This window comes from Bombus pyrosoma, linkage group LG6 (assembly GCF_014825855.1).
Source record: "Bombus pyrosoma isolate SC7728 linkage group LG6, ASM1482585v1, whole genome shotgun sequence".
Lineage (NCBI taxonomy): Eukaryota > Metazoa > Arthropoda > Insecta > Hymenoptera > Apidae > Bombus > Bombus pyrosoma.
The window spans coordinates 4,071,258-4,095,208 of NC_057775.1; the positions used below are offsets into that span (position 1 = coordinate 4,071,258).

General features: G+C 42.7%; 2 protein-coding genes across 2 annotated transcripts; both read right to left on the reverse strand.

The window, feature by feature from the left end:
- Positions 1-2,005: 2,005 nt before the first annotated feature.
- Positions 2,006-14,465, reverse strand: LOC122568604 (fatty acyl-CoA reductase wat-like). Its single transcript, XM_043728527.1, has 4 exons — positions 14,281-14,465; positions 11,572-12,051; positions 9,364-9,591; positions 2,006-6,683 (listed from the first exon to the last, which is right to left on the reverse strand). The coding sequence occupies exons 1-4, from the start codon at positions 14,463-14,465 to the stop codon at positions 6,350-6,352; spliced, it is 1,227 nt and encodes a 408-aa protein (XP_043584462.1). The 3' UTR covers positions 2,006-6,349.
- Positions 14,466-20,327: 5,862 nt separating this feature from the next.
- On the reverse strand, positions 20,328-23,117 carry LOC122568418. The gene is made up of 5 exons (XM_043728117.1): positions 22,696-23,117; positions 21,842-22,056; positions 21,082-21,363; positions 20,412-20,797; positions 20,328-20,333 (listed from the first exon to the last, which is right to left on the reverse strand). The coding sequence occupies exons 1-5, from the start codon at positions 23,115-23,117 to the stop codon at positions 20,328-20,330; spliced, it is 1,311 nt and encodes a 436-aa protein (XP_043584052.1).
- Between the last annotated feature and the right edge of the window lie 834 nt (positions 23,118-23,951).

The following is a 23,951-nucleotide window of genomic DNA, read 5'->3' on the forward strand; positions in this document are numbered from 1 at the left end:
AAAATTACGTATATCGGTGAAATTCAATTTTTCTATTAAAAGGGAGATATTACGCGTTTAGACGTATGTCTCGCTTCAAGAAGCTACGTATTAATGCCATTTTTCCGCAAAACGCGGTCCAAGAAATAAAACTTTGAAGAGGAAGAAATATTTCTCCGACTAAAAGCTTAAGAAATCTTAGATACGAGAAACTATGAATTTATATAAATCGGATTACACGTACTACCAATAAGAATTCTTTACGCGCTTTAAACTGACTTTGTATCGAATATTTAGTATTATTTAAGATAATTTAGTATTATTGCAATTGCTGCTATCGGCGTAATATTTTCTGATTCGCACGAATGTTTATCCATTCCATTTTCATTATTTTTTAATAGTTAATTTCTGCGTATCATCGCACGTATATATATAGTACTATAAATAAGAATATTTGCTCGTAGCCCTTTTTCCAGGCTTCTCGCAGTTTACTACACTCGAGTAAACAAAATCGCGAAGCACTTTAGCCGAGAGCCTCGAATTTGAAGATATCGAAGATCTTGAAACAATTCCGCGAAGGAAACGAAATACAGAGAATGGTTCTGCTAGAAATTGGCAAGCTCGCAGTGTCGTTTTCGATAAGATCTGTGTCCTTCAACTGGAGTGTACCGCCAAGATTAAACCGACTGATGTCTCGCATCTCTAAAAAATTTAACAAGAAACGTTCATAGATAGCTTTGTCTTCGTTTTCTCGTGACAACGAGAGTTCCGATGACGATTGGTGTCGAAACAAATTCACGATGCGTTAGGAAGATGACGATATCGTTTAACGCAGCGCCAACTTAATCGCTTAAACTTTAAAGAGCGCCGCGAATAAACATGTAAACCGCGATAAGTTACAAATAAAATCTAAACGAGCTGTCTCTTGCAAAAAGGTGAAAGGAACGTACTGGAATGCTTGGTGAATTATTGCCAGCGCAATTGTCCCCCCGATTCGTTTTAGACCCGTTCACTTGCAAGCTTCTAGCCCAACGATTACCAAACACGGTGCAGCTGGAAATTGGGTGGCTGTTCCGTTGTAATTGGAAGATTAATCCTGCCAGTGACGATTCTATTTTCCGAGGAACAGTGTTATACCGTATGGCGGTATGCTACGCCACACCGCGCCAAGCTATGGTACACTACGTCGCGATCTTGGAAATCGAGCGGGGCAACGTTTTGGCGTGTCGAGGGATCAAGTGGTATAAAGATCGTAATAAGAGACCCGTAGCTTTTCTTTTCTCCAATTAATACCTTCGCCTTGCGAGTGGTCTCGGTCGGAGACACGAAGATATACGAAGCGACGAGACAACCGATGAAATAGGCTTGTAGGTAAAGCGCCGACAGAAAGACCGGCTCTTTATTCTTCGGGCCGCTCCTACTCTCGGTAAATCTCCTGTTTTACCGGTCTTCTCCATTGTACCTCTTAAAGTCCACGGAATGACGCTTCTATCCGGTCTATCCAGTGCCTTTTCGAGAAACAGCTTTTGCACCGGAAGCGTATAATCTACAGAGGTAACGAGCGTGAAATCACGATGGACTTATTGCGCGTTGCCTCTGCGGGATAACCGGAAGAATTTATGTATAAACGCTCTTTGCGATTTTTTTCCAGGCTCGGCTATCATGGAAAGCTCCAACCGCTGACATCTTCTTTCGCGTTTCCGTTGTTCAAATTAATCGCTAGATACACCAGCTTTCCATAGTAAATCGCTAGCTTTCAGATGCAAAGATTTCAGAAAATCGCTTCAACGAGAATTAAATAAGCGAAGACTGTGTTTACGTTTAAAGATAGGAATACGCTCGATAAATGCAATATATCGCATTTGTACAATTACACGGTGCAAATGCTACTTCGGTACCAAAACGGATTCATCGCATATTAACTTAGCACTTTACGGTTGTCATTTATTATTTGATGCGAAAAATTGCGTTTTCACAGAAACGTACCTATTTCAGAGGAAATAAAATCTCTCTTGCGACCATTAATCTGTTTATTATTTTCATTTTATTACTCGACGTGTACATTTGATATCATATTTCAAAAAATTGAGGCGCCAATTCCCGACGGATTACGAACGCAGTCAACTATAGGTACAAATTGTTTTACACGCAACGTGAATTGCAATTTTTGCAATTAATTATCGTATTAAGATCATAGTATGTCCATTTTAGAATCGCGCCCGATTAGAAATAGGAAAAGGAATTTTTAAGGTTAGAGCGATCACATGGGAAGATAAAATCACGCTTTGTCGGAATAAAGAACTCCTCTGCGACTGCGTTAATTACGAAAACTTTGGAAATAAAAGTATAAAAGTTTCAACGCAGTCGAAAGAAAACCGTGGCTTGGATTTTTCTCATTCTCTTCCTCTTTTGGCATAGTAAACTTGTTACTCGCTAGAAAAAAGACGATAACTTTCGTTCTCAAAACTCAATATCGCGTCTTGCTATCGTCCTTTTTCAAATTTCGCAGTTGAAATGTTTCGTTTAGCGCGAAGCAACGCCAACAGAAGCAAAGACGCATCGATACAGTGAAAGAACTTAAAGGCATGGACTTGAAGATATTTTAAACCCGTGCGTCGTTGCCATGTGATACATGAAAACGATGACACGCGAAAAAGTCGAATTTTCGGAAACGAATTTAAGATCCATGGGAAAATTTCCGACGAAACAGTCTATGGAACGATCGCTTGTATTCGAGTTCGCTTTAGACCAAATATCTCGAATGGAAAGACGCCTTTAAAAGGAAGATTCCTCTGCAAACACGCCGAGTTATGATAATTTTTACCGCGGATCCGGGCAAGCGAGCGAAAGTCACGAGGTCGCGAAGATAAAACGTCGACAGGGGGAGAAAACTCATTTTTCATCGAATCAGCGAGACTATTTGTTATTTCGGAATAAAGATCGGCGAGCGAGAAATCGTATTAGAGGAAAGATCACGAGGGAATCGTCGAGGGAAACTCATCGGCGCGATGCGATTCGATGCGATGCGATGCGATGCGATGCGATGCGATGCGATGCGATGCGATGCGACACAGAGATGCCGCGATTCGAGAAGTAGACGTACTTAATGCTGGCAAAAATATTTCTGTGGAAATAAAGCGAGTTGAATGGATTTAGAGGGACCGCTTTGATGTTGCTTTGCCGGGACACGGCATTTTGTCGTAGCAGCATCGTATATGCCAACGCAAGCCACTTGCCTGGAGAGGCAATTCGTATACGTAAATATATACATCTTATTCATTCCCGTTGCAATGAAATTGAATACGTACTTTCGCTCGCGTCTCTTTCATTTCTCCTTTTCTCTTCTTTCTCTCCTCCTGCTTTTTCATCTTCCGTCTTCTTCTCCTTTCTCTGCTTCCTTTCTTTTACTCCTTTTCAGCCCGAGCTCTTTCTCGCTACTCCTTCCAACGCACCCCTTTCCCGCCTCTTCCCTCCTGTTTCTAGGCCTCCGTTACGCAGACAACCAGGCAACCAGCCAGCCAGTCAGTTCGTGGAACTTCGTTTCGTAGAACAGACGTTCCTCCAATTATTATTATGAAGGCACAGTTCCAGACACCACTTCCAATTATATCTCGCGAAACTAATCTGTAAGTTTCTTTGTTAAATTTCGCGCTCGCAACTGGTAACAGGATTTTAAAAGCATAACTCGCCGCTCCTCCTACCATGCAGTCACGCGAACCAAGTTTTTGATAGAACAGAGGGGTGCTAAACGGGTCGGGTTATTGCTCCTTCGTTACGTTGATGGGAATACCAAGGACTGCCATCTTTCGCCGTTAATACATAATATACGTACGTATATATTGTTATGCGATTCTACTTAAAGCGAGATATTCGTCATTCCCCGGGAGACTAAGACCACGTGCAGTGGTGCCATACACACCAATGCCTTTCATATACACCTGTGAAATGTAAATTACGAAAACACGTTTTATTCTCGCTCGTTAGATAATGGTCCGTTATATTAGAAAAAAATACCGGATTTGTAGTTTCTTGTTATCCCTATATAACCACGTTATTTTACGTTCGTACGTTTCGCTGCACGTCGCGTTTTTATCTTGATCATTCCCAGCCATATTATTTTATTCTCTCGCGAGAATTTCCTCCAATTTGTTTTAATCTTTCCCAGCCGGAGTTTTTTCCGATAACGGTCATCTGAGAGCTTAAACTTTTTCTCAACTTACACAATGCTCGTGAAATGTCACGATTTTATCGCGTTAAAAGTATCACGGTAATCCCAATATTTAATACAATTACTAAGCTATTTTTCCAGCGGCCGTAATGTTATACGTACACACACACACAATTATACGTACACACATACAACAAATTATATTAAATTATTTTCATTTTCGTCTTTACGGATAGTTATCGATAATTTGACGAGCCATGGAATCTTGCGAAAGGTTAAAATTCCCGATACAAATATTTTCTCGGTCTTTCAGAGAGTCGATGGCATTTTCGTCACTAAATTCATTATCAAGCCAGGTCAGCTCTGCGTTTTACCAGGTTGCGCGGTGCGGCGCGGCGTGGCGGATCGTGCAGCTCGATAAACGTGGCTCGGTGTAACGCGTTACGTAAGAAGAAATATGCAAGAGATATGTGTTCCTTGGTTATATGCGAAAGTAAGTAGTCGTGGATGTTCTGCCGCAAACTTTCACCAGTATACCATTCTCTTGTGTATAGACGTCTTGGAAAATTCTCACGAATATTTGCCGTACATTCGGCTCGACTGCAACCACGTTTATATATTCGAAACTGTGAATACCGATGTATTCGCGAAATACATTTCCATATGACTTTTTATCATAAATTGTAAAATCAGCTGCTAGGTATTTTCGGATTTACCTAATTTTCTTCTCCCTTCTTGTAACTTCGTTTCCCAATCTACTCTCCTGCTACTATCTCTGTTTACGACGTCCAATTTCAGATATTTGTCCGATGAAATGGAACTTATTTTTTTTAAGCAGCTTTACGTGCGTCAGAATCGGGGATGAAATCGTTATCGATGGATCGTAATATTTTAACGTGTAACAGTAATTTTCATTCTTACGGAAACGACGAGTTTAGACGACCATTTGATTTTAAATGACTCGTCTTGCACGCGGTACGAAGTGGTGCAGCGTGACGGAATAGAATAGAAGAATCCAAGTTGTTCTTCCCGAGGAGGATGAAATTTTCTGCATTGAAAAGGTAAAGCGAAGAACAAAAACGGAGCGAGACACGATGCCTCGCGAGCGGAGATTAAACTAACCTGACTGATGACGATGACACCGACGAACTTGGAATTAAAATCTGGCAACGTCCGATCGTCTGAAAGTTACGGAAATATGTAGTATCGTAGTAGCTGCAAATGCTTTTCAATTTTACATTTCACCCAAAGGGTGATCGCGTTGGGCACGTCGCAGACCTGTCACGCGAACGCTAGTTACTTCTAAACTTGATACAAATGAGACAGAGGAATTCTGAAATTAAAGCTACTATAAATTTCTTTAAAAAATGCATGCAATTCATTTGCACGAATATCGGTCGAAGCACGCTAAAGCGATACGATCAAAGGCGTATAATTGATAGGGAAGGGAGAAAAGGGAAATAAAGAGAAAGAGACTGATGGATGGATGAAAGGATCGAATTTCTCTCGCTGTGCAAACTTTTCCTTCGACGATTCGGCCGGTAGTTTGAGCAATACCATGATCGTCTTCGGCAAGAGCGGCATTCAAATTAACTCGCTGGATTCTAGCGTTATTATACGACTACATTCGTAGTAAGATGTACGCTCTAAAGAGGAAAAAAGAAAAGGAGCGAACGGATTTCCGCTTGTAAGCAGCGTCTTCCTTTTACCAAAGCGGAATCTACTCGGGGGAAAAATTACTTCGTTTTTTAGCGACCTCCGTGTGGCGTAAAAATTGCTTTTAATCCAACGTAAATATGTACGTAGAAACAAATACGTCAGGGTGGTTGATTTTGAATTTGAGGTTTATATATATTGTGGCCATTTTCCTTATCGTTATGTACAACAATGACCGTTCGGAAGACGCATCGATATACCGCGTATCTTCCTTGACAAAGTTTCGCGTAATATACAGCTACAAACGCAAAACCATAATACGCTCTTCCTGTTAATTTCACGTATTTCCAGCTTTTTTATCGCAAGGTATTTTAAGCTACTACAATTAAACGTATTAATTGGAAGGACAAAGTGTCATAAGATAGCTTTTGTGCTATTGCTATTGAAAAGTACACACGTTACTCCGAGGTTCGAACACAGACTTCAAATGCGTAGGTAAATTTTACGTCTTAATTGTACAATGACACGTGCGAAGTTAAAACTGGCTCAGAGTTCATCGCGCTTTGCAAGCACGTGATATCCGTTGAGGAAGAACGCGCAGAAGAGGGATACCGCGATAAGAAAGAAGAAAAGTAGTCGGAAGATTTTTACGAGGCTGATATTACCCTCGTCCACGCAATACTTCTTGGCAGCAGCGGCAGCGCACAGAACGTAACTCTCGACGTCGATTTCCGTGGAAACCGGAAATGCATCTTGGTCTTCTGGGGTGAGACGTTGCTGAAGCAAGTACACGCGATTCCTCTCTACTGACCACGGCCTCGATGAAATTGACTCAAGGGATCGAAGTGCATTACGAACTCTCCGGTGTTCCTCGAGAAACCTGCGGAGAAGCAAAGGTTTTACTTCCACTGATCTCTTTCCTCCTCGTCTCACCGCCGTTTTGTTCGAACCCTAATACCACCTCCCTTGCCTCCAACTTCTGTTATTTCCAACTTGAACGATTCGCATCTGTTTCTCTCGCGAGCAGATTCCCTTTCTGTCGTAACGCCGTTTTTCTCTCGACTCTCGTTTTACTTTTCTCTTACATGTTGCGCGCTCGTAAATACGTACACATACCTACGTATAATCGTTCAGTTGCTTCGATTCAACTTTCAAACAGGGCTTATCTCGCTCGTTGCATTTCGAGGTATCAACCATGGCCGTTGAAGCCGACGAGTGGAGCGAGAACGAGACGTTACAACCAAAACGGAACTACGCTTCTCCGGTTACAACAGTTCCGCGAGTTCGAATTTGTCGAGACTAAGTTCCTTCGACACCGACTCATCACGATTTCATTAGCGAATCTCTCACGTCCTCCTTAAACTTCGCTCGATATTTTCTATTCTCCTCTTCTCCTCCTCTTTCTACCCGGAGACACACGACGGGAAATCGGTGTCTCGCTAATTTGTCTTTGCTTTCACGTACACACGCGGGTTATAATTAGTCGAAAGTATTGTTCGGCAGTTTAATCGATTAACGCAATTAGACGCAATAAGGTACCGTAATTTCCTCTGACTGATAAACGGCTGCAGAGACGTCGGGCTCACGACACCGCGTGCGACACGTTCCTAACCGTGCGATCGCACGCAGATCGATGAGGTGCACTCGATTTCGCCTTTCGACCGTCCAACGTACGTAATTGTAAAAGTTCCTCGACGACGATGTTTGACTTTTCCAAGTAATAAAGACGCGTAAGCTCCTGCGACGTAGCCTCGGGACATTTTCCGATGGGACGCGAAATCGAATTTGCGAAATATTTTCTCGAAACTAGACGCGTTTGGCGTAGAAACGTTCGAACGATATCGCGAATTATTTGTCGAGAAGAGATTGGTCGCTATAACCGGTAATAAATGAAAGAGATGGAATTGATAAAAATTTCTTAACGCGGATTTGAATATCTGCAAAGAGTGACCGAAGCGATACCATGTTCTTTCACTCTCCGTATCTTTAGGAGTGTATGGCGCACAGTCCTTTTTAGTCATAGCCAGAGGACATCGGGAGCAAGGCGAAGCTGTCCGTTACGATTATTCGATATGCTACTCGATGAGTAATTCACATTTAGTCGTTTATCGAAGCGTTTCTATGATCTCTGAAGCGCGCTTCAAAGAAACAAGACGCGAACTGAAATTAACAGTTTGACGAACAGTTTCAACCACATGCTAGAGTACGTAAATAATGGCATTGACGTATCTCGGCTGAACCTGGTCCATTACGCTGCGCTGCACTAATTTGCTCTACTTTATCCGTGATATACTAGGATTTTGTAAACACGTAACAATAATAACGGTATTGTTACGTGCAACTCGATTATTATTATTGGTGTTGTTGTTGTTATCATTGTTATTATCGTAGTTTTTCAGCCAAAGATACTAGATTGAAATCTTACGATACATTCCGACTTAATTCTATAGTATTTGATATTTATAACGATATTTTAGTCCGATTATTAAAATGTCGAGGAAATACGAGGAAAACGCGTTCCTAGTCGCTACATTCGTTTATACCTGCAGCTGCAACGTACGCCTCGCTCGTTGACAATGTTAATGCCAGTCGACGCCGCGAAAGCTATTCGCTTCTGTTTCGTAGACAGGTGGACATTAATTTACAATGACCGCTGCATGGAAGCGTATCCTTTGCATCAACGCGTCTAATGCGCGTCTATGAAGCGACGCTTCGTGTACAGTGGACCCAGCTCGAATCTTATTGAAAAGAAATACGAACGGTAGGCATTTGACGCGATTAATCGTACATACTCCGTAGTTTCTCCGATATTGGACAAAGAACAGAAAGAAAGAAAAGTTGGAATCGCGCGGACCGGCAAAGAAACGCATTTCAATGAAAGCTATCAAGATTTTCGGGAAGTTTGCTCGTTGCCGGGGCAAACTCGCGATTTTTAAAAGCAATCAGAGAACGAGTCCGCAAGTTTCCCGCGGGGAAAACGAGTTTCCTTTCGACTGTTACACTTTTTCCCTTCTTTCCCGAACTGCCTTTTTCGCTTCCTCCCTCTTGCTTTCTCTGTCTCGTCGATTCGGATACCTTCGTGCGAAACCTGTTTATTTTGGGTATTCACCTAAATCGTAGTTTCGAATAACTTTTACTTTTACGATTGCAGCGCGTTTGCCAAGTATGCCTGTGGACCATTTCCTGGCATCGGCTCTTATAGCCGAACGCAACCTCTGCGCCACCACGCCGCCCCCTGCCGTCAACAAACTTTCCTGAAAATCTTCTTCGAACCTTCTTTCCGGCAACTTTGTCCAAGCAGCTTCGCCTCGTGTCCGATAACTTAACTCGTTTGTTCGTTAATCCTTGTCTCGTTGTCGCTTTTGAATAGGCTAACGCAGAACGCGTCCCTATCAAATTTCGATAGAAATTGCGAAATTACGATTGAATTCTTGACGAACGTCCAAGTCACGAGAATCGTTGCATATCGCTATAGCGATAACGAAAACCCCAAAGTGGTGCATTCGACTGTGCGACTCGAATCAATATTCAAAATATCGTAAATTTCCATTTCGTTATACCTTCTCTTTGCTCCTATCAGTCCGAGAATCGTGTCACAGATCGTAGATGGCAACCATTCGAAAAGCAGCACCAGAATCCGATACAGCGCTACCATAGATGTCATTCCTCGGATGCCGAAGGTCGGATATGCAAACTTTTGATTACCCCGTCGACCTTTTTTAATCAGATCGCTCCATGTGCATCCTATAGAGACCGCGTTACACACCACTGCGGTCTCTACATTCTTTCTGCAACAATTCAAAGGACAGTTATAAATTCGTTTGTAATTCAACGTACCTCGGGGAGAATTAGAAATTTGGATTGTTTGGTAAAGTTTGAACACGTGAGAATAAACGGAAGCGACAGCGGTATAGTACTTCCGTAGAAGGGGAAAGCATATATCGTAAAGAGTAACGCGATCTTTATTTGATCAGTTTCGAGAATTTGGCGAAACCGTTCGACGTATCATTGGAATTTACGAAGCTTGAACTATCTTTCGTGGCAAGATTAAAGGAAATAACTTCATCTGTACCCTCGTAAATCCGTTGGATTTTCGGTTTTAGTATGTAAGTAGATACTCCAACCTTTATAACTCTGACCACCGAGCTCTTTTACTTGTATTTTTATAGGAATCCTCCCTGATCCTCGCGTTTTTCAGAACCTTATTTACCTTTGTTATTTGCCCTTTCCCATTCTCTATCCACTTATTTTAAATCAGCGTCACAAACCATCGTACATTTTGTAGCCACAACTCATGGCTAAACCTATCTTATATTACGATCGCTCTTCAGAAATCCAACTTGTGCAGCCATCTCCGGCTTTAGCGATTTAACATTGATTTTTACCGTCGTTTTAAAAGCACGAGAATTAAGGGAATTTTCCATGGGCATTGGCCGTACCTGCTGCGATACGATCTCGCGACTTACTCGCGTTTCGTTTCGCAGCTGAGACAGAACGAAGGGAAAGCGTGGAGATACAGGTGGGCAGGAAACGTCGAGTTGTTACGTATCGTTCGGTCGTATAGTATCATAGGGATATAAATACGTAAAAATTGGCCGCTTAAACTTGGAGTCTTAAAATTTTAAAGGAAACGTCGCGCAATTTATACTTTCTCTTTTTTTCTGAGAAAAGGAGAAGTCTCTGCAAAAAGTTTGCTAAAAATTTTAACGAATTTGTATTTTCAGCCGTCCAAACGATTTGCGGTTAAAGTGGAAATCGATAAACGCTCGATATTAACCTGTAACGTACAGTAACGAAGGAGCAGGTATCGCTTTACGAGTATTTGAAAAATCGTGACAGACAGACAATCAAGTAATTTAGAAAAATCCTTTGCTTCTGTGCTTGATTCCTGATGGAACGGTAACCGAAGGTATTTTAATGCGACTCTCCGGCCGGTATTGCTCGATGCAATAAACGTTGACCGCGTAAACTGCTGCCTTCTCTCTCAAAAGAGATTTGAACGCTCCAGTAAAACGAAACCGCGTTCGTTTGGCGTTAATTTTAATCGCTACGTTTTAGAGCTGTTCGTGAACAGGGAAAAAGGCAACGGTCTGTGAATCGCATTCACAGACTCGCTGTTTACACGCGCGCCTTAAACGTAGTCTCAGTTCTTCGACTCTTTGTTCCGTTATTATTTCGACCTGTTGGATACCGTTTACCGCTTTGTTTTCTATCGAGCTACTGCGTCAATTTGAATTTCGGTCTTTTAAACTAGTTGCTGTTGTTCGATCCCCGTTTTGTTATTCGACGCGCGATCTACGTAAGAACTAATTGCGCGTTTTCCCGCACCGATTAACTTTCTCTATTTCTCTAACAGATAACTATAACGAAGCGAGAAATTACCTTTCGATCGGTAATTATCGCGTCAAAGTAACTCGAGGAGACAGCAGTTTTCCGGAACAGTTGGTCCTTATTAACCAGCGATCCTTATTAGCTCGCGAAGCACATCGCCTTCGTTATCCGGTGGTCATTCGCGTGTAATTAAACGCAAATTTACTGCCGGTAAAGCTTCCTTAACGATCAGTCGATGGTTCCACGCGACGCGAAGTCGTCTCCTTTCAAAGCAAACTTCGAGATATCTGTGTCTCTTGCGAAGTAAAAAAATCGTTGTATCAGTCGCTTTTATTCGTAAAAGGACCGAACCGTTTAATCGGAATCGCGTAGCGTCTTAGCGTAAAAGTAGCGGAGAAATCAGCGAGAACGAGGGAACGGAGGAAAAGGGTACTTACGTGGTGGCTCGTTCCCAAGCAACGGCGATCAGGGTGTTGACCGTCAAGTCGATCGGAATGATTTCCGCTTGAAACTTCGAGTTACCGAGAGCGAAGCCGGCTCCTACCATCAGAGCCGTCGATCCTTTGAGAAGATCGACGAAGCCAGGCATAGGCTCGCGCAGTGCCGGTCCGACCAGCGGAACTCGCACCAGAGCCACGGGCCCGTCGATCGCCTCCTCTTCTTTCTCTAACGATTCGGCGATTCGACCCTCGTGATGGAAAATGCTCGTGATCGCTGCCACTGCTCGAAGACGTGGCAGTTTCTGGCAGAGTCGAAATACCTCGTTGTACGGACCAGCCGCGTGCAACACCACGCTCACGTTTCGTAACAGTTCCTTGTCCGCCCTCGTCGTGCCCAGTCCATCGTACAATAAATTACCCTCTAACGCCTTCACCCGAGAAATCGCGTTTGGGGCTTCCTGTCTCAGTCTCTCGAATCTGTAGCAAACGAATCGAACGAGAAACTCGTTGTTTGTTCAATTGGATCACGGCCAGACTTAACTCGCCAATTTAATTCAAAGACGTCGAGAATTATGGGCCACCTTCTCCTCGTCTCTGGCTCGTATATCGGCGAATTGTCTGGAACTCTGACGGTACTACCGCATAGCGAAAGAAACAAGTGAAAACATCTACTTGTTTCTCAATCGATACCTTTATCAACACGAACCTGTTAAAGGGTAGTTACCGGATTACGCATTGTTGCAAAGCCGTGGATAACGAATATCGCGAAACGAAAGATAATTTCGTAATTAAGCACGACGTTCGCGCCGAGTAGAAATTCACCGAACGAATTAAGCGCGCAATCGCAACGTCTCTGTCGCTTTTTTCCGACAAAGCTTTTTCATCCGTTTTCTCGTCGATGTATCATCGTTCTTTCGAAGCGTATGCCGCGCAACGTACGCAACCAATAGCGTGTTGTCGGTGTTTGCAACAGCGGTAGTTAAGGACGTCGCGGACAGTCCTTCTCCACCCCGTCGACTACGAAGACTCCTATTATTGTTCGTTACACTATAATCCGTCTGCTATTATGTCAGCGATTTATCATCGATATTTTCTTGTTACTAGAAGACAGCTAACCACGAACATAATCCTTTTGCGGTAGATAGATTCACGTTGGATCGCGCGGTTTCCAAGTTTCGTTTTATTTTTATCGTACAACTCACAATACCCGCCGTTGATGCTACGTCAGCGTGCTCGTAGATTCTTTTCACAAGACTTCGGAGTATAACGATATTCTTTAATAGTTGCTGTTGACGAAACCTATACATCTTATTTCATCTCGGTTGAATTTTGCTCCGTCTATTATCATAACGAAAGCATCCATTTCTCTCGCAAGAGAGATATTATACCAATTGTAAATACATCAGAGCGACATTTATCGTATCGGCCGCTCGAAGGTTACGTTTAATTATCGTAACGCGCACTCGCCAGTGGTAAATCGTGAAAAGCGGTAGATCCATTTAAAGCTGCGAGGACTAAACAAGTTGCTCGTTTCTCTTTTATTCCTTCGGCTGAGTTAATTACCTGCGAAATAATTTGGAAGAAACTATCGATCTCTGACAAGTGCACGAAGATGTACAGGTATTATGCGATGTCCACGATTTATTTTGACAAACGTTTTGTTCTCTATTTTGACCTCTGTCTCTCCCCTCCCCCCACTCTCTCTCTCTTTCCCTTACAACGTTGTAAATTTATAAGTACTTGAAATAGTTAAACGAGCTGACACGGTTGTAGCGAACAGGCGGGGAAGCTAATTTACAGCCGCCGTTCCGTCTAACGAAGCTTTGTGTAGAATGGAAGGATCTAACGAATGCCTGATTAATGCGAGATGCGATGTCTAACGCATATACGGTGTACAACATGCAACGTGCGAATGATATTGCGCGTAAGGAAAGATCGAAAGAATGAGAAAAAATGGCGAACAAATGCTTCAACATTTAATCCTTGTTGTCATTTATATGCCTGACTAAAGGCAAACTTATAGCTTTGCGAAAACAAATAGCTAATGAAACTAAGGTATTAAACGAGCAAAAAGCAGATATCGCAGAAGTAAATAATTGGAGATATTATTACGTTCTGGGTTCGTTGCGTTCGCGCACATTGCTGTTTGTAAGCTTTATTCGCGTTAACGCCCATTTCTTTTTGTATATGCACCGTTTCGAGCTGTATATTATTTACGGCTTTATTGCGCGAATAACGATCTTGATAATATCTGTTTTCCGAACGAAGGCTGAACCATTGTTCTTGGAAAGCAAAATAACGAGGAAAGCGAAATGGTTAAAGCACCACGGTAAAATACTTGTGCTTCGATCAACGCCGAGCATAGGCCGCCCGTTTGCACGAATTAACCAAACGTGCGAGCTTTTGTTCCGTAATTATTTGCAGTAGGAAATTTGAACGCAATTCCGTAATATGTACCTACGATACCGAAGCTTTTGTAAAATACAGAAATTCTTATAAATTTACGCGCGTTATTAACTCGAGCTAATTTTCAGCCGAATTAAAATGCGATACACGTCGTTGGCGAATCGTTCAACAAACACACTCGACGCACCATCGCGACTCTTCGATTCGAATCACGATCGTGTCTGGATGTCAGTTCGGTCAAACACCGTCTCTGAATCTCGACTCGAGAAAGAAGATAGGAAAGAAAGCAGCCGTTCCTACCGTGGCGACAGAAAGATGTTCTTTATCCTGTCGTCTTTGTTGATGCCGTGCCGGGACCGGACGATCGCGTAGACCTTTACATCGGGGAACGAACGGAGAATCTTTTCGAGCAACGCACGTCCTACGTCACTGGTGACTCCCGTTAGGAGCAGCTCACGATCCGCGTACCAGTCGCGTAGAGCCATGCTCAATGACTGACCAGTGGGAAAAGAAAGCAACCGATGGTGCCGCAGCCGATTTACCTAACCGGCTCTTGTCCCACCGGCATACCGCAGCAGGCTTCCTTTTACTATTTCATCGTTATATCGTAGCCTCCGACCCCGGAAGTCGATCGATTCTAGTCGTGTTTACGTCTGCGTTCCCCAAACTCGGAGCGATTCGTCTCGAGAGATCGTTGCTCGGACTCGAGCCGTTTCCTCCGAGGAACCGGTTCTGCTCTTTGAAAGTTCCACTTTGAAAGTTCGCGTTATAACGCTCAAAGAACCTCTTGCGTTTTTGCGGAGGTATTCGATGCGTTATCTTATCGCTTTGAAAGTTCGCAGGCAACGAAGTGAAAATGGTGAAATTCGCCAACAGCGGAAACAATAAATTTTCAAGGCGATTTTGTCGAGAACGAATTAAAGGAACTATTCAGAACCCGAAGAGTAAAGTTCTATTTCAACCAATTAACCTGTCGATTTACCGTCTTAATGAGTATTTACGAGCTATCCACGAGCAGATACAACGAATTTATTTATCGATGAAATTAATCGAGAACGCGGCTGCGGCGCCGTCTTCCCTTTCAACTACTTTTTTAACGACGAAACTTTGTCATCGCTGGAGAACTTGTTTTCCGATAATTTCGAATACCTTTCGTATTTCATCTACGAGCCCGATATCGACGATCGTGGACGGACTCGTTTCGTCGACAAATTTAATTCGATTCGAAGCTTAAGATGTTTGCGTCGAGAGGGTTTCCCTTTAACGCGGCGTGTCGCAAACCGTTATTACAGTCGGACCAACAACGAGGCCCGGGCGCTCCTTGCTCGTGTATAGACGCTTCGCAAACGTTCGATACATCTCCATGTAAACGAGACAGCCGGTACATAAGCCAAGATTGCCGACAACATCGAGTTTAGCGTCGAGTGGTTCTACCATCGTATCCGAGGAAAAGTTTGAAGGTAACGCGTTTATTCGTTTATAAACGCTGAAACGTGCGCGTAACAACGATTTCGTAGGGACAACGTTATCCTTCTAAACCGAGGCTATTCGCGTTTTCATTTCATAGAGACGACAATCGCGACAGAAAGTACGATGGAACTCTGTCTGTTAAGACCCATTGAGAAACAAAATAGCCCCGGATATCAGATTGTCCCGTACAATAGGATTTTATAGACTCTTCGTTGTACGAAGGACTTTCCGCTCGAAGGATACGGCTTGGTAGACGGAAACCGTAATCGATCGTATTTGCTTGTTTCGTTAAAAGGCGAGTCCTTCCATTTTAATATAGGAAGGCAGAGCGAAGAAGATTCGATGGAATTTTACCGTGAACCGTAGCACGGGCTCGACGTTTCTACGTTGCGACTCGGACCAGCCTCGATTTGTCCACAACCACGTTCACATATACAGCGAGTGCGGAACCACCGGTTGCCAGACTTAACATCATCGACTACTTTTTCAATGAATACCAAAGGACACGCCGTACAATCTCGCGGAAATGAAACGATCGTTAATTTGCATTTGGACAACGAAATGGCAGGCGCAATCGGAGTAAGTTGCCGGCCAGTATTAATAATCGTCGTCACTATGCTGAATAATTACAAACAGAATTCGCGGCACCAGAAACACCGGTAGCTGGTAGGTTTTTTCACCTTTCCGGCCGGACGACGCGGCGCAACGACGCGCAATTTCCCCGTAACGCAATACGACCGGCTACCCACTTTTTCCCTCTAGCTATATTCCCATGCATGAATATGTAGAGGTTTGCCGCGGGCGAAGCCGTATGTTTCGTCGCGCGGTATCGTATCTATGGTCTACCTTCGGACGTGCCAGTTACGCTGTTTGCGAATATAAAATCCAGCCAATTCGAAAGAAACCGCGAGCCACGCGCACTTGCAAACCCGCGCAGCCTGCGTCACCGTTTTCACATGGACACGTTCGTTATCAAGGCATGTCGATATCCGTTTCCCTATCGATGACGGTGTTTGCACGCATCACGAACGTGTTTCGTTCTGTCGCTCACCTTCCTGACATGCCTACCGACGTTGATAAATTTTCGCTTTTCCCTATTTTTTCCACTATTCTTTGTGCCGCTTCTCCCCTAAAACATCGCTTTATCTTTTTTACCATCTCGAATGACTTTTGGAAAATTTATTTACTGCGCGATAAGCGATCAATCGGAAACACGGAGACGATGAAACTTTGCGCATGATGCTTATAACAGAGCGTAAGGTGTCGCAGGCGGGATTCTACGTGTACGAATGTACGTAGCTGTTTGTGTCGAATGGATGTGAATCGCCACATCGCGGAGCGGTGCGCGGCTACAACTCGGGAATTATAAATAGAACGATATACGTTATGGAATCGGTGTCTCGTTCTAGGATCGCCATCGCAATTACCGTAAGCGCTTTCAGAATTTGCAATTCCGGTGGTTACCCGAATCGATATCGATTGCTACTTAATAGAATGTCGCTGTTCGAATTCAGACCGGACAAGATTACAAAATCTTGGTTGAACTAAATGACAGAGTTGGAACGCCAGCTGCCTGAAACTTTTTTACGTCTGCGAATTTCACAGATTGATAGGAAACGTAGAGGTATATATTACGCGTATTTTTATTTCGATGAAACATCGAGAAACGTTGTAAAAATTAAGCCCGAATTCCGATTCGGATGTAATCGAACGCGAATCGGTAGACCGATACTATCGAATAGATATCGATTACGTGATCGTCGGTATTGTTGCACACAAGTAACAAGAAAAACGATCGTTATTCGTTGTATACGTACGTGTACGTTTCTATGAATACGTCTCGTCGGCAACGAGGCTAATGTAAAATTATATAGTCAGCTGGTACAACGGATCGTGAGTTAATTACCGTAAATTAATAACCATTTCGATACGAAATTATCGTGCGACCCGTGTAACGGTGGAAACATCGTAATTGAACGGAACGAGGGAGTTTTATTTGGCCATAAAAACGAAATGTACGATTTAAAAGTTTGCGCTTTTAATTACGATTTGTTTTCGTATCTGCTGTTTCACCGAAACTACGTGTATTTTTTATTCGGCCGTTCGTGCGATGTAATCATTGTAAAAGGAATTAATAAAAATTGAGGAAATCGGACGTAAAAGTTTGGCGTGAAACGCTGCCCGAAAATATTAACTGTACGCGATTAGGTTTGCGAATACAATGCGCAAGACGAAGGGACAAGAGCGTGGAGGTGTGGCGTGATAAGCGATAAGTGGTAAGACACACGCGCAACCGGTTGCACGCAAAATTAGAATTTTAAATCGCGCCACGTGTAGCTGTTTAGTAAGAAAACATTTACAAATTATTATCCCGCAATATCCAAGCGTTGCGTATTAACCACACGAAGGTGCAATAATAAGCCGTGTAACAACAAACAATTGGAAACGTGGCGTTTCAGACGATCTATTTTTCTCGGTCGTTTCGATCACACGGACACTTTCGGGTCGAATTCAAGGCGTATAGCTGCTAATCGCGAAGAAGCGTATGCCGAAACAGACCAGTTTCTTCTGCAGCGTGGTCCGCAACAATAAAGAACACGTTGGTATCTCCTACTTTACACGTAGGTATTCCCTTCCGTTTTTCTCTTTCCGTTGAGCAAATTTAAACAGATTTGAACAGATTTGCACAGATAGCGCGCCACTGATGATGATATTTTTCCAACTGAAGCTTTGATCGCGATGAGACGGATTTAAAACGCAGCGAAAGTTTTAATAACTCGAAAATAGCGTAAGAGCGACGGGGATTAAATCTAAAAGGACGCCTTTTGGACACGCGAAAGTCAAGCAAGATTTCAATTTCAACTCGACGGATACCTCGGCTTAATGAAATCTTCTTGAAAAGCTGAATCCACGCGAAGGAACAAACTGTCGCTGAATTAAAAAATTTCCCAAAGAACGTCTGGACTAAACGCAGAGTATTCGATCCCTCGAAGGTCGTTGCGTTTAGGTTTTGCTGAATTTTGTATTGGACACGATTTACGCGAAGAATGAACAGCGTCGTTTCAAGCATGTCCCGGTGAAAGCGCGCAAACGCCGGAAGGGTTATAGCGTACGGAAGTAACGACGTCTTTAAACTTGCCCACGCATCACCGGTATAATTTCCAATTTCTTAAAGTGCTCTTGCTCTATGTTAGATCATTTTATCACGCGTCATGCCGCACCTTACCTTCCCGAGTATAGTATTCATAGTGACTGATCAAGAGGTCGCGTGAGAGTCTATAGTATATAGTAATATACAGCGAACTAACACGCAGAATCGTTTGTCGCCTAGAACAACTTTCTAATAACGCCCGCCGCTAAATGTTGAAGGTTACCACTTTTAAGAAAACTCTACATCTGGTCTTTTTAGCTTTCTAACACGTTGACTGCCACGCCTGTTTTCAAAAAAATCTCCGTCAGGCCACGCGTGCAGCGTCCACTCCCATCGATATTTTCATAATGCGAATCGCTCAATTGGTGGTCTTGCCTCTCGTTTCTTTTGTTTCCATTCCTTCGCATTTGTTTCTCATTTCTCCACTTTCTACAAAATCTGCCAGTTTGAATCTTGCCCGAGCAACGAACGGTATAACTTAAAATCTCTGCCCTAATTCGTTACAATGTCGAAAGGAAAAATTGAAAACTTATTTCTTAGTGAGTCAGATAGCAGTGAAAAAGAAAGCTTTTACGAGGCTTATGATTCCGGAGGAAGCATTAGACGTCGAATGGATCGAACAAAGGCACAAATGAATTTGAAGAAAACAACAACTTATTGACCAAATTGTCCCGACCAATCTCAGCTAAATATGTTTTAAAGTTTTACATTCTAAATAATTTTTTTAATAAACCATTTTCGTATTACCTTTATAACAATCTAACAGTTTTATTATTATGGAATATCTTTTCAAACACCTACGACGATCCTTCGCAAGTAGTCAAATAAGCGACACCCGAATATGGGTTACGTGGCCTGATCAGAAACTTTGCCGACACCCGAACACGGGTGTCATGGCAGTCAACGTGCTAAAGCACTGAAGCCATCGACAGCGTATAGACAAAAGACTGGGACGAAGGCAGACCATAAACAATCGACAGGCGACGTTGGCTTCGGGGTTTTTCAGTTATAGAGTAACACTGCTAGCGTGCGGATCTGGAGCAGCTCAAATTATTATTTCATACTTGTACTTTTACTTCTGCATTTAAAATATATTTTTCTACCGTATAATTTATCCACGCGTCTCTCTCTTTATACATCTAATAACCTCAAGACTAAATCTCTCCGATATGATTTTCCTTCCGATCAAAGGTTGTTACGCGGCCGAGATCGCGGACTGGTTCCTCGTCGAACAATTGTTTTACGTTTTACGATTGCTCGTCCGTTGAAATGAACTACATAGAGAAATCTACGCTTTGACTGCTACGTGCTCGTACCTTAGTACTTTTACGAAGGATTTACGTTTAAGAACCGTTGGAAATTACATAATTATGATTTGATAGTGAACGAAACGACCGGTTGAGCGTGGGCCATTTCAAAACAGAAAACACGTTAGAGCTTTCTATTTGCCGTTTAGTATCCCTATCTGCGATTACTATGCCAAATATCGCGAAACACGTGGAATCGCGCTATTAATCGACGAGATTAAAATACGGAAGATAAGATACAAATTTTCGAATTTTATTTCTTTTCTTTCCGCTTATATCGTGCAAGCGGTAAAGTGATTTTCTTAGGAAGTTTAATCCAAGTTTCGAAGCTAAATTATATTTTATCAACTAACTGCGTCATTTAACGAGTTACGACGATCAATTATGTTACGTGGTCAAAATTTAGAAACATATACTCTTTACAACTAGACGATTATAACGAAAAAACCGTTATAGGAAAAAATCTGTACGATCACGGTACAAAGTATCGCATGACTGGTTACGAGGTGATTAGCGGACGATCTCGCGATCGCTTTGACGATCGTGTCGATGACGCTCTTCTTTTCTGTGACATTCGACTCCTCTTTCCACCCTAGCAAGATCTGTTGGATATCGGAGCTGAAAACACACTCTCTCTGGTCTGGATCGTAAATGTAGCCGAACTTGCAAACGCACTCGTAGCCACCGGGTAGGTTGACGCACGTTTCTCCGTCCTCCGTCGAGCAGCCGTGTTCACCTCGAGCGCACTCGTTCACGTCGACGCAGAGACCGAATCTGGAGGACCATTCGTATCCGGGATCAGAACATTCGCAGCTGATGTTGATCTGATTTGCCACCAAGCTCGGGAAATCTCGATTTTCTTGTCGATTCAATGTACATTCCCTGTGAGCTGTAAAAAAATCAAGAAGGATGTTTCCTTCGATATTCCTTTGAAATTGATCGAAAATAGCTTTCTCGTACGATCACGATCACGAAAAACGAAATATCGTTAAAAAATTAGAATTAAATAGTCGATTAAGAAACGTCTGGCGGTAAGCGTGAAACACGATGACAGTGTCTTTGACTGGCGAAATAATGGAATATCCGATAGGAAATTAGATGGAGCGGTGGGATCGAAAACGGTGAGAATCCGCTTATGGTGGCAATGTAAGGCGTAAGGTGATTTCTACGCACCCGGTGGGTTCCCAGCATAGCAGGGATTGTCCCGCGACTGATGGCAATCCGTCATATCCCGGATATGTTTCATAGGGCAACAATGATCCGGACAGAAACTATAAAGGGCGCAGGCATATGGTATCGTGTCATCGGTTCTCGGGTCTTCGTTCCCGGAATCGGATTCCACTCGACAGTTGGCGTGGTTATCGCACGACTCTCCGAAAATGCTCAATTCTGGAACGCCGAGCATCGTGTACCAGCACATGTAGTAACTGACCGTAGTGCGCCACTGAAACCGTTCTAAGTCCAAACTTTCCTTTATTTATAATACAACGTGCCCGGCGTGTCGGCGTCCAACGAGCATTTGGGAATGCACGTAGGGTCGAGACCGTTCGAACAGTATTTAAATTCCATTTCGCAAATGCGAATTGCAAGAGTTTGATCGAAAGGCAACGATGATTGTATTTAGTCATTCGGCGATACACTTTGCGGTGATGGCACGTGTCGCTGACTCGGACTTTCCAAAGTACCTTTTCGTACGACCATTTTCCGATAATCGAATTGCTCGATCGACTCCTGGATTTTTCTCTGATACACTTTCCTCGTTGAAATTCGATGTTTCACGAAGGGAAAAAATAAAACATCGCGAACATGAAAGAGTCGAAGGTTATCGAGTGTCGGAAAACAAAAAATATCTTATTGGAGAGATCGTTTTCGATATCGATCGGTAACCTTTCGTTTTTATTAGAAAGGTTTGGAGGAAAGCGCGGGTACTTGCCTATTGGACCTTGAAAGGGAGGCATGGTTAGATCGTCGCGTCTCTGACCTGCAAGACAATCCTTTTGAGCGGCTTGAATTTGCTTGGCGTTGTTCGCGAGATTCCATTTTTGTTCTCTCATGATCGTGACAATGTCATCTTCTCGCTTCAGAGCAGTCAGTTTAACGATGCTTTCGATGTATTTCAGGCATTCGACGAAGCTTGCCTCGCAGTGTCTGCGTACAATGGTCCGATATCGTTATTATCCGGATTTACATAGATTTTTTTCATCGTAACTTGGATTTCTCGCTTTTATTACTAAATATCGTATTTCAAACTAGCCAATCGATGTACGTATCGAAATCAAACGAACTGAGATTAAATAGACATAGCCCCGTTAACCATTGGTTCTTGAAAGCCGCGTATCGCTTTAACGATAAACCGATAGCGATTTCGAGCATACTAAACGAATAATAAAAAATAATTTATTTCGTTTCTCGACGATACGACGAGCGAAATTAATATATAAATCGATACATGGAACGGTATAAAATAACACGCGTAATGTTACGCAACGAACGATGACAATTTTGTCACACGCATTTTACTACTTTATACAACGAAGCAACTTTTGAATTAGAAACGTAGATCTATTTATTTCTTCGATTATTAGTTCCGTCTATTTAGAAGTAGTAGCAGCAGCAAATACCATTTATTGCTGGAAATCGAATTGCACGTTACGATATACGAATTAAATTTCTTGCTGTGAATCGATTAGTAGATTCCAATTTCCAGTCGTGAAATATGATTTAGCGATACGTATATCGAATAATTCGCTTTCGAATTGATAACGATCGGATGGCTACCACCAATACCTGCGTACTTCCCAATGCAAAGATCTTAAAGGTGGTTTCGGAAATTCCTCGTAAAGTCTGCTCGGCGAATCTTCGAGCCGCTTGTAATAACGACGATCGTAGTCTTGAAATTTGTGCGCCCGAATATAATAGGCGACATCTCGTATAACCTTGTTCTTGTCCCAGTTTGCGTCCCAGTCTTCGGTGGTTTCTTCCACGTCCGGCACGTCGGTTATTTTTATGTTGGCATCCATAACCTGTTCCGTCATCGGCACGGCCTCAATTTCCTTCTGCTCCTCCTCTTGCTCCTCGTCTTTTTCCGTTTTCCCCAGGTTCTCGATAGTGCCCGTCGTTGATATTATAATTGGCGACGTCGTCTGTTCCGTTGCGCAACATACAGGGAATACGTACAAATGTAGGAACGCGCACCATATTATTTTCATCGTCTGCAATTTCCATATTTCGTCTCAATTCCACGCTGTTCCTCCCGACCATGTTAATTTAAAGTAAGATAAATATTTAAATATTTGTACATTGGATCGTATAAAAACGAACGAGCGTGTTTGGATCGCATGAGAATTTATGGACATAACTTCAGATGAAATCGAATCCACGCTTCAAATGCAAATCGAAATGAAAGAAAAACTTATTCTTCCGGTTTCGATCTAACCTGGACAAATATAAATTTTAATTTTTTAATAATTATTATTATTTTTCCCGTCCGTCTCTCTTAATTCTTTTAATTAAAGATCTCCCTTAATTCCGACGAATCGATCCGGAGAAGAAACATCGAAGATATCTTAGTCTCGTCGACGGAACGAACCCTGCGATAAATCCAATGCATTCGTCGCTCTTCGATTCCGAATAGTACGCAAGTTTCCACAAATAGCACAAATAGCGCAGAAACAAGCAAAACGAACGAAACCAACGAAATATATCGCAACACGTACGCAGGTACATCGGGGACCACCTTCACTGTCCTCGAAATTGTTTATGTGTTACGCACTTAAAGCATTCCTTACGTAATGCATAGAGCTCGACAAATTATTAAACGTGCAAACATCATCTTTGCTGTTATCTCGGAAAAACGTTAGCATCGTTCGCCGAACGCACTTTGCAGAAAGAAAGAAAGAAAGAAAGAATTGTACTTTTGAGAAAAGCTCGAAAGTGGCCGTTTGAAACACGCGAATAACAGATTTTAGTGAAAAATCATCGAGACAAACGTTGAACGTTTAATTGGATTTGTGACAACGAACGAACGTTTCGGATGAGAATTT

Coding starts and splice junctions, on each gene's coding strand:
- LOC122568604 (XM_043728527.1), bottom strand. CDS start 14,465: ATGGCTCTACGCGACTGGTACGCGGATCGTGAGCTGCTCCTAACGGGA. Junction 12,052..14,280: donor AACATCTTTCTGTCGCCACG/GTAGGAACGGCT, acceptor CGTTTGCTACAG/ATTCGAGAGACTGAGACAGG. Junction 9,592..11,571: donor GCTTGGGAACGAGCCACCAC/GTAAGTACCCTT, acceptor GAATTGTTGCAG/AAAGAATGTAGAGACCGCAG.
- LOC122568418 (XM_043728117.1), bottom strand. CDS start 23,117: ATGAAAATAATATGGTGCGCGTTCCTACATTTGTACGTATTCCCTGTA. Junction 21,364..21,841: donor TCCCTTTCAAGGTCCAATAG/GCAAGTACCCGC, acceptor GTTTGGACTTAG/AACGGTTTCAGTGGCGCACT. Junction 20,798..21,081: donor CTATGCTGGGAACCCACCGG/GTGCGTAGAAAT, acceptor ATTTTTTTACAG/CTCACAGGGAATGTACATTG.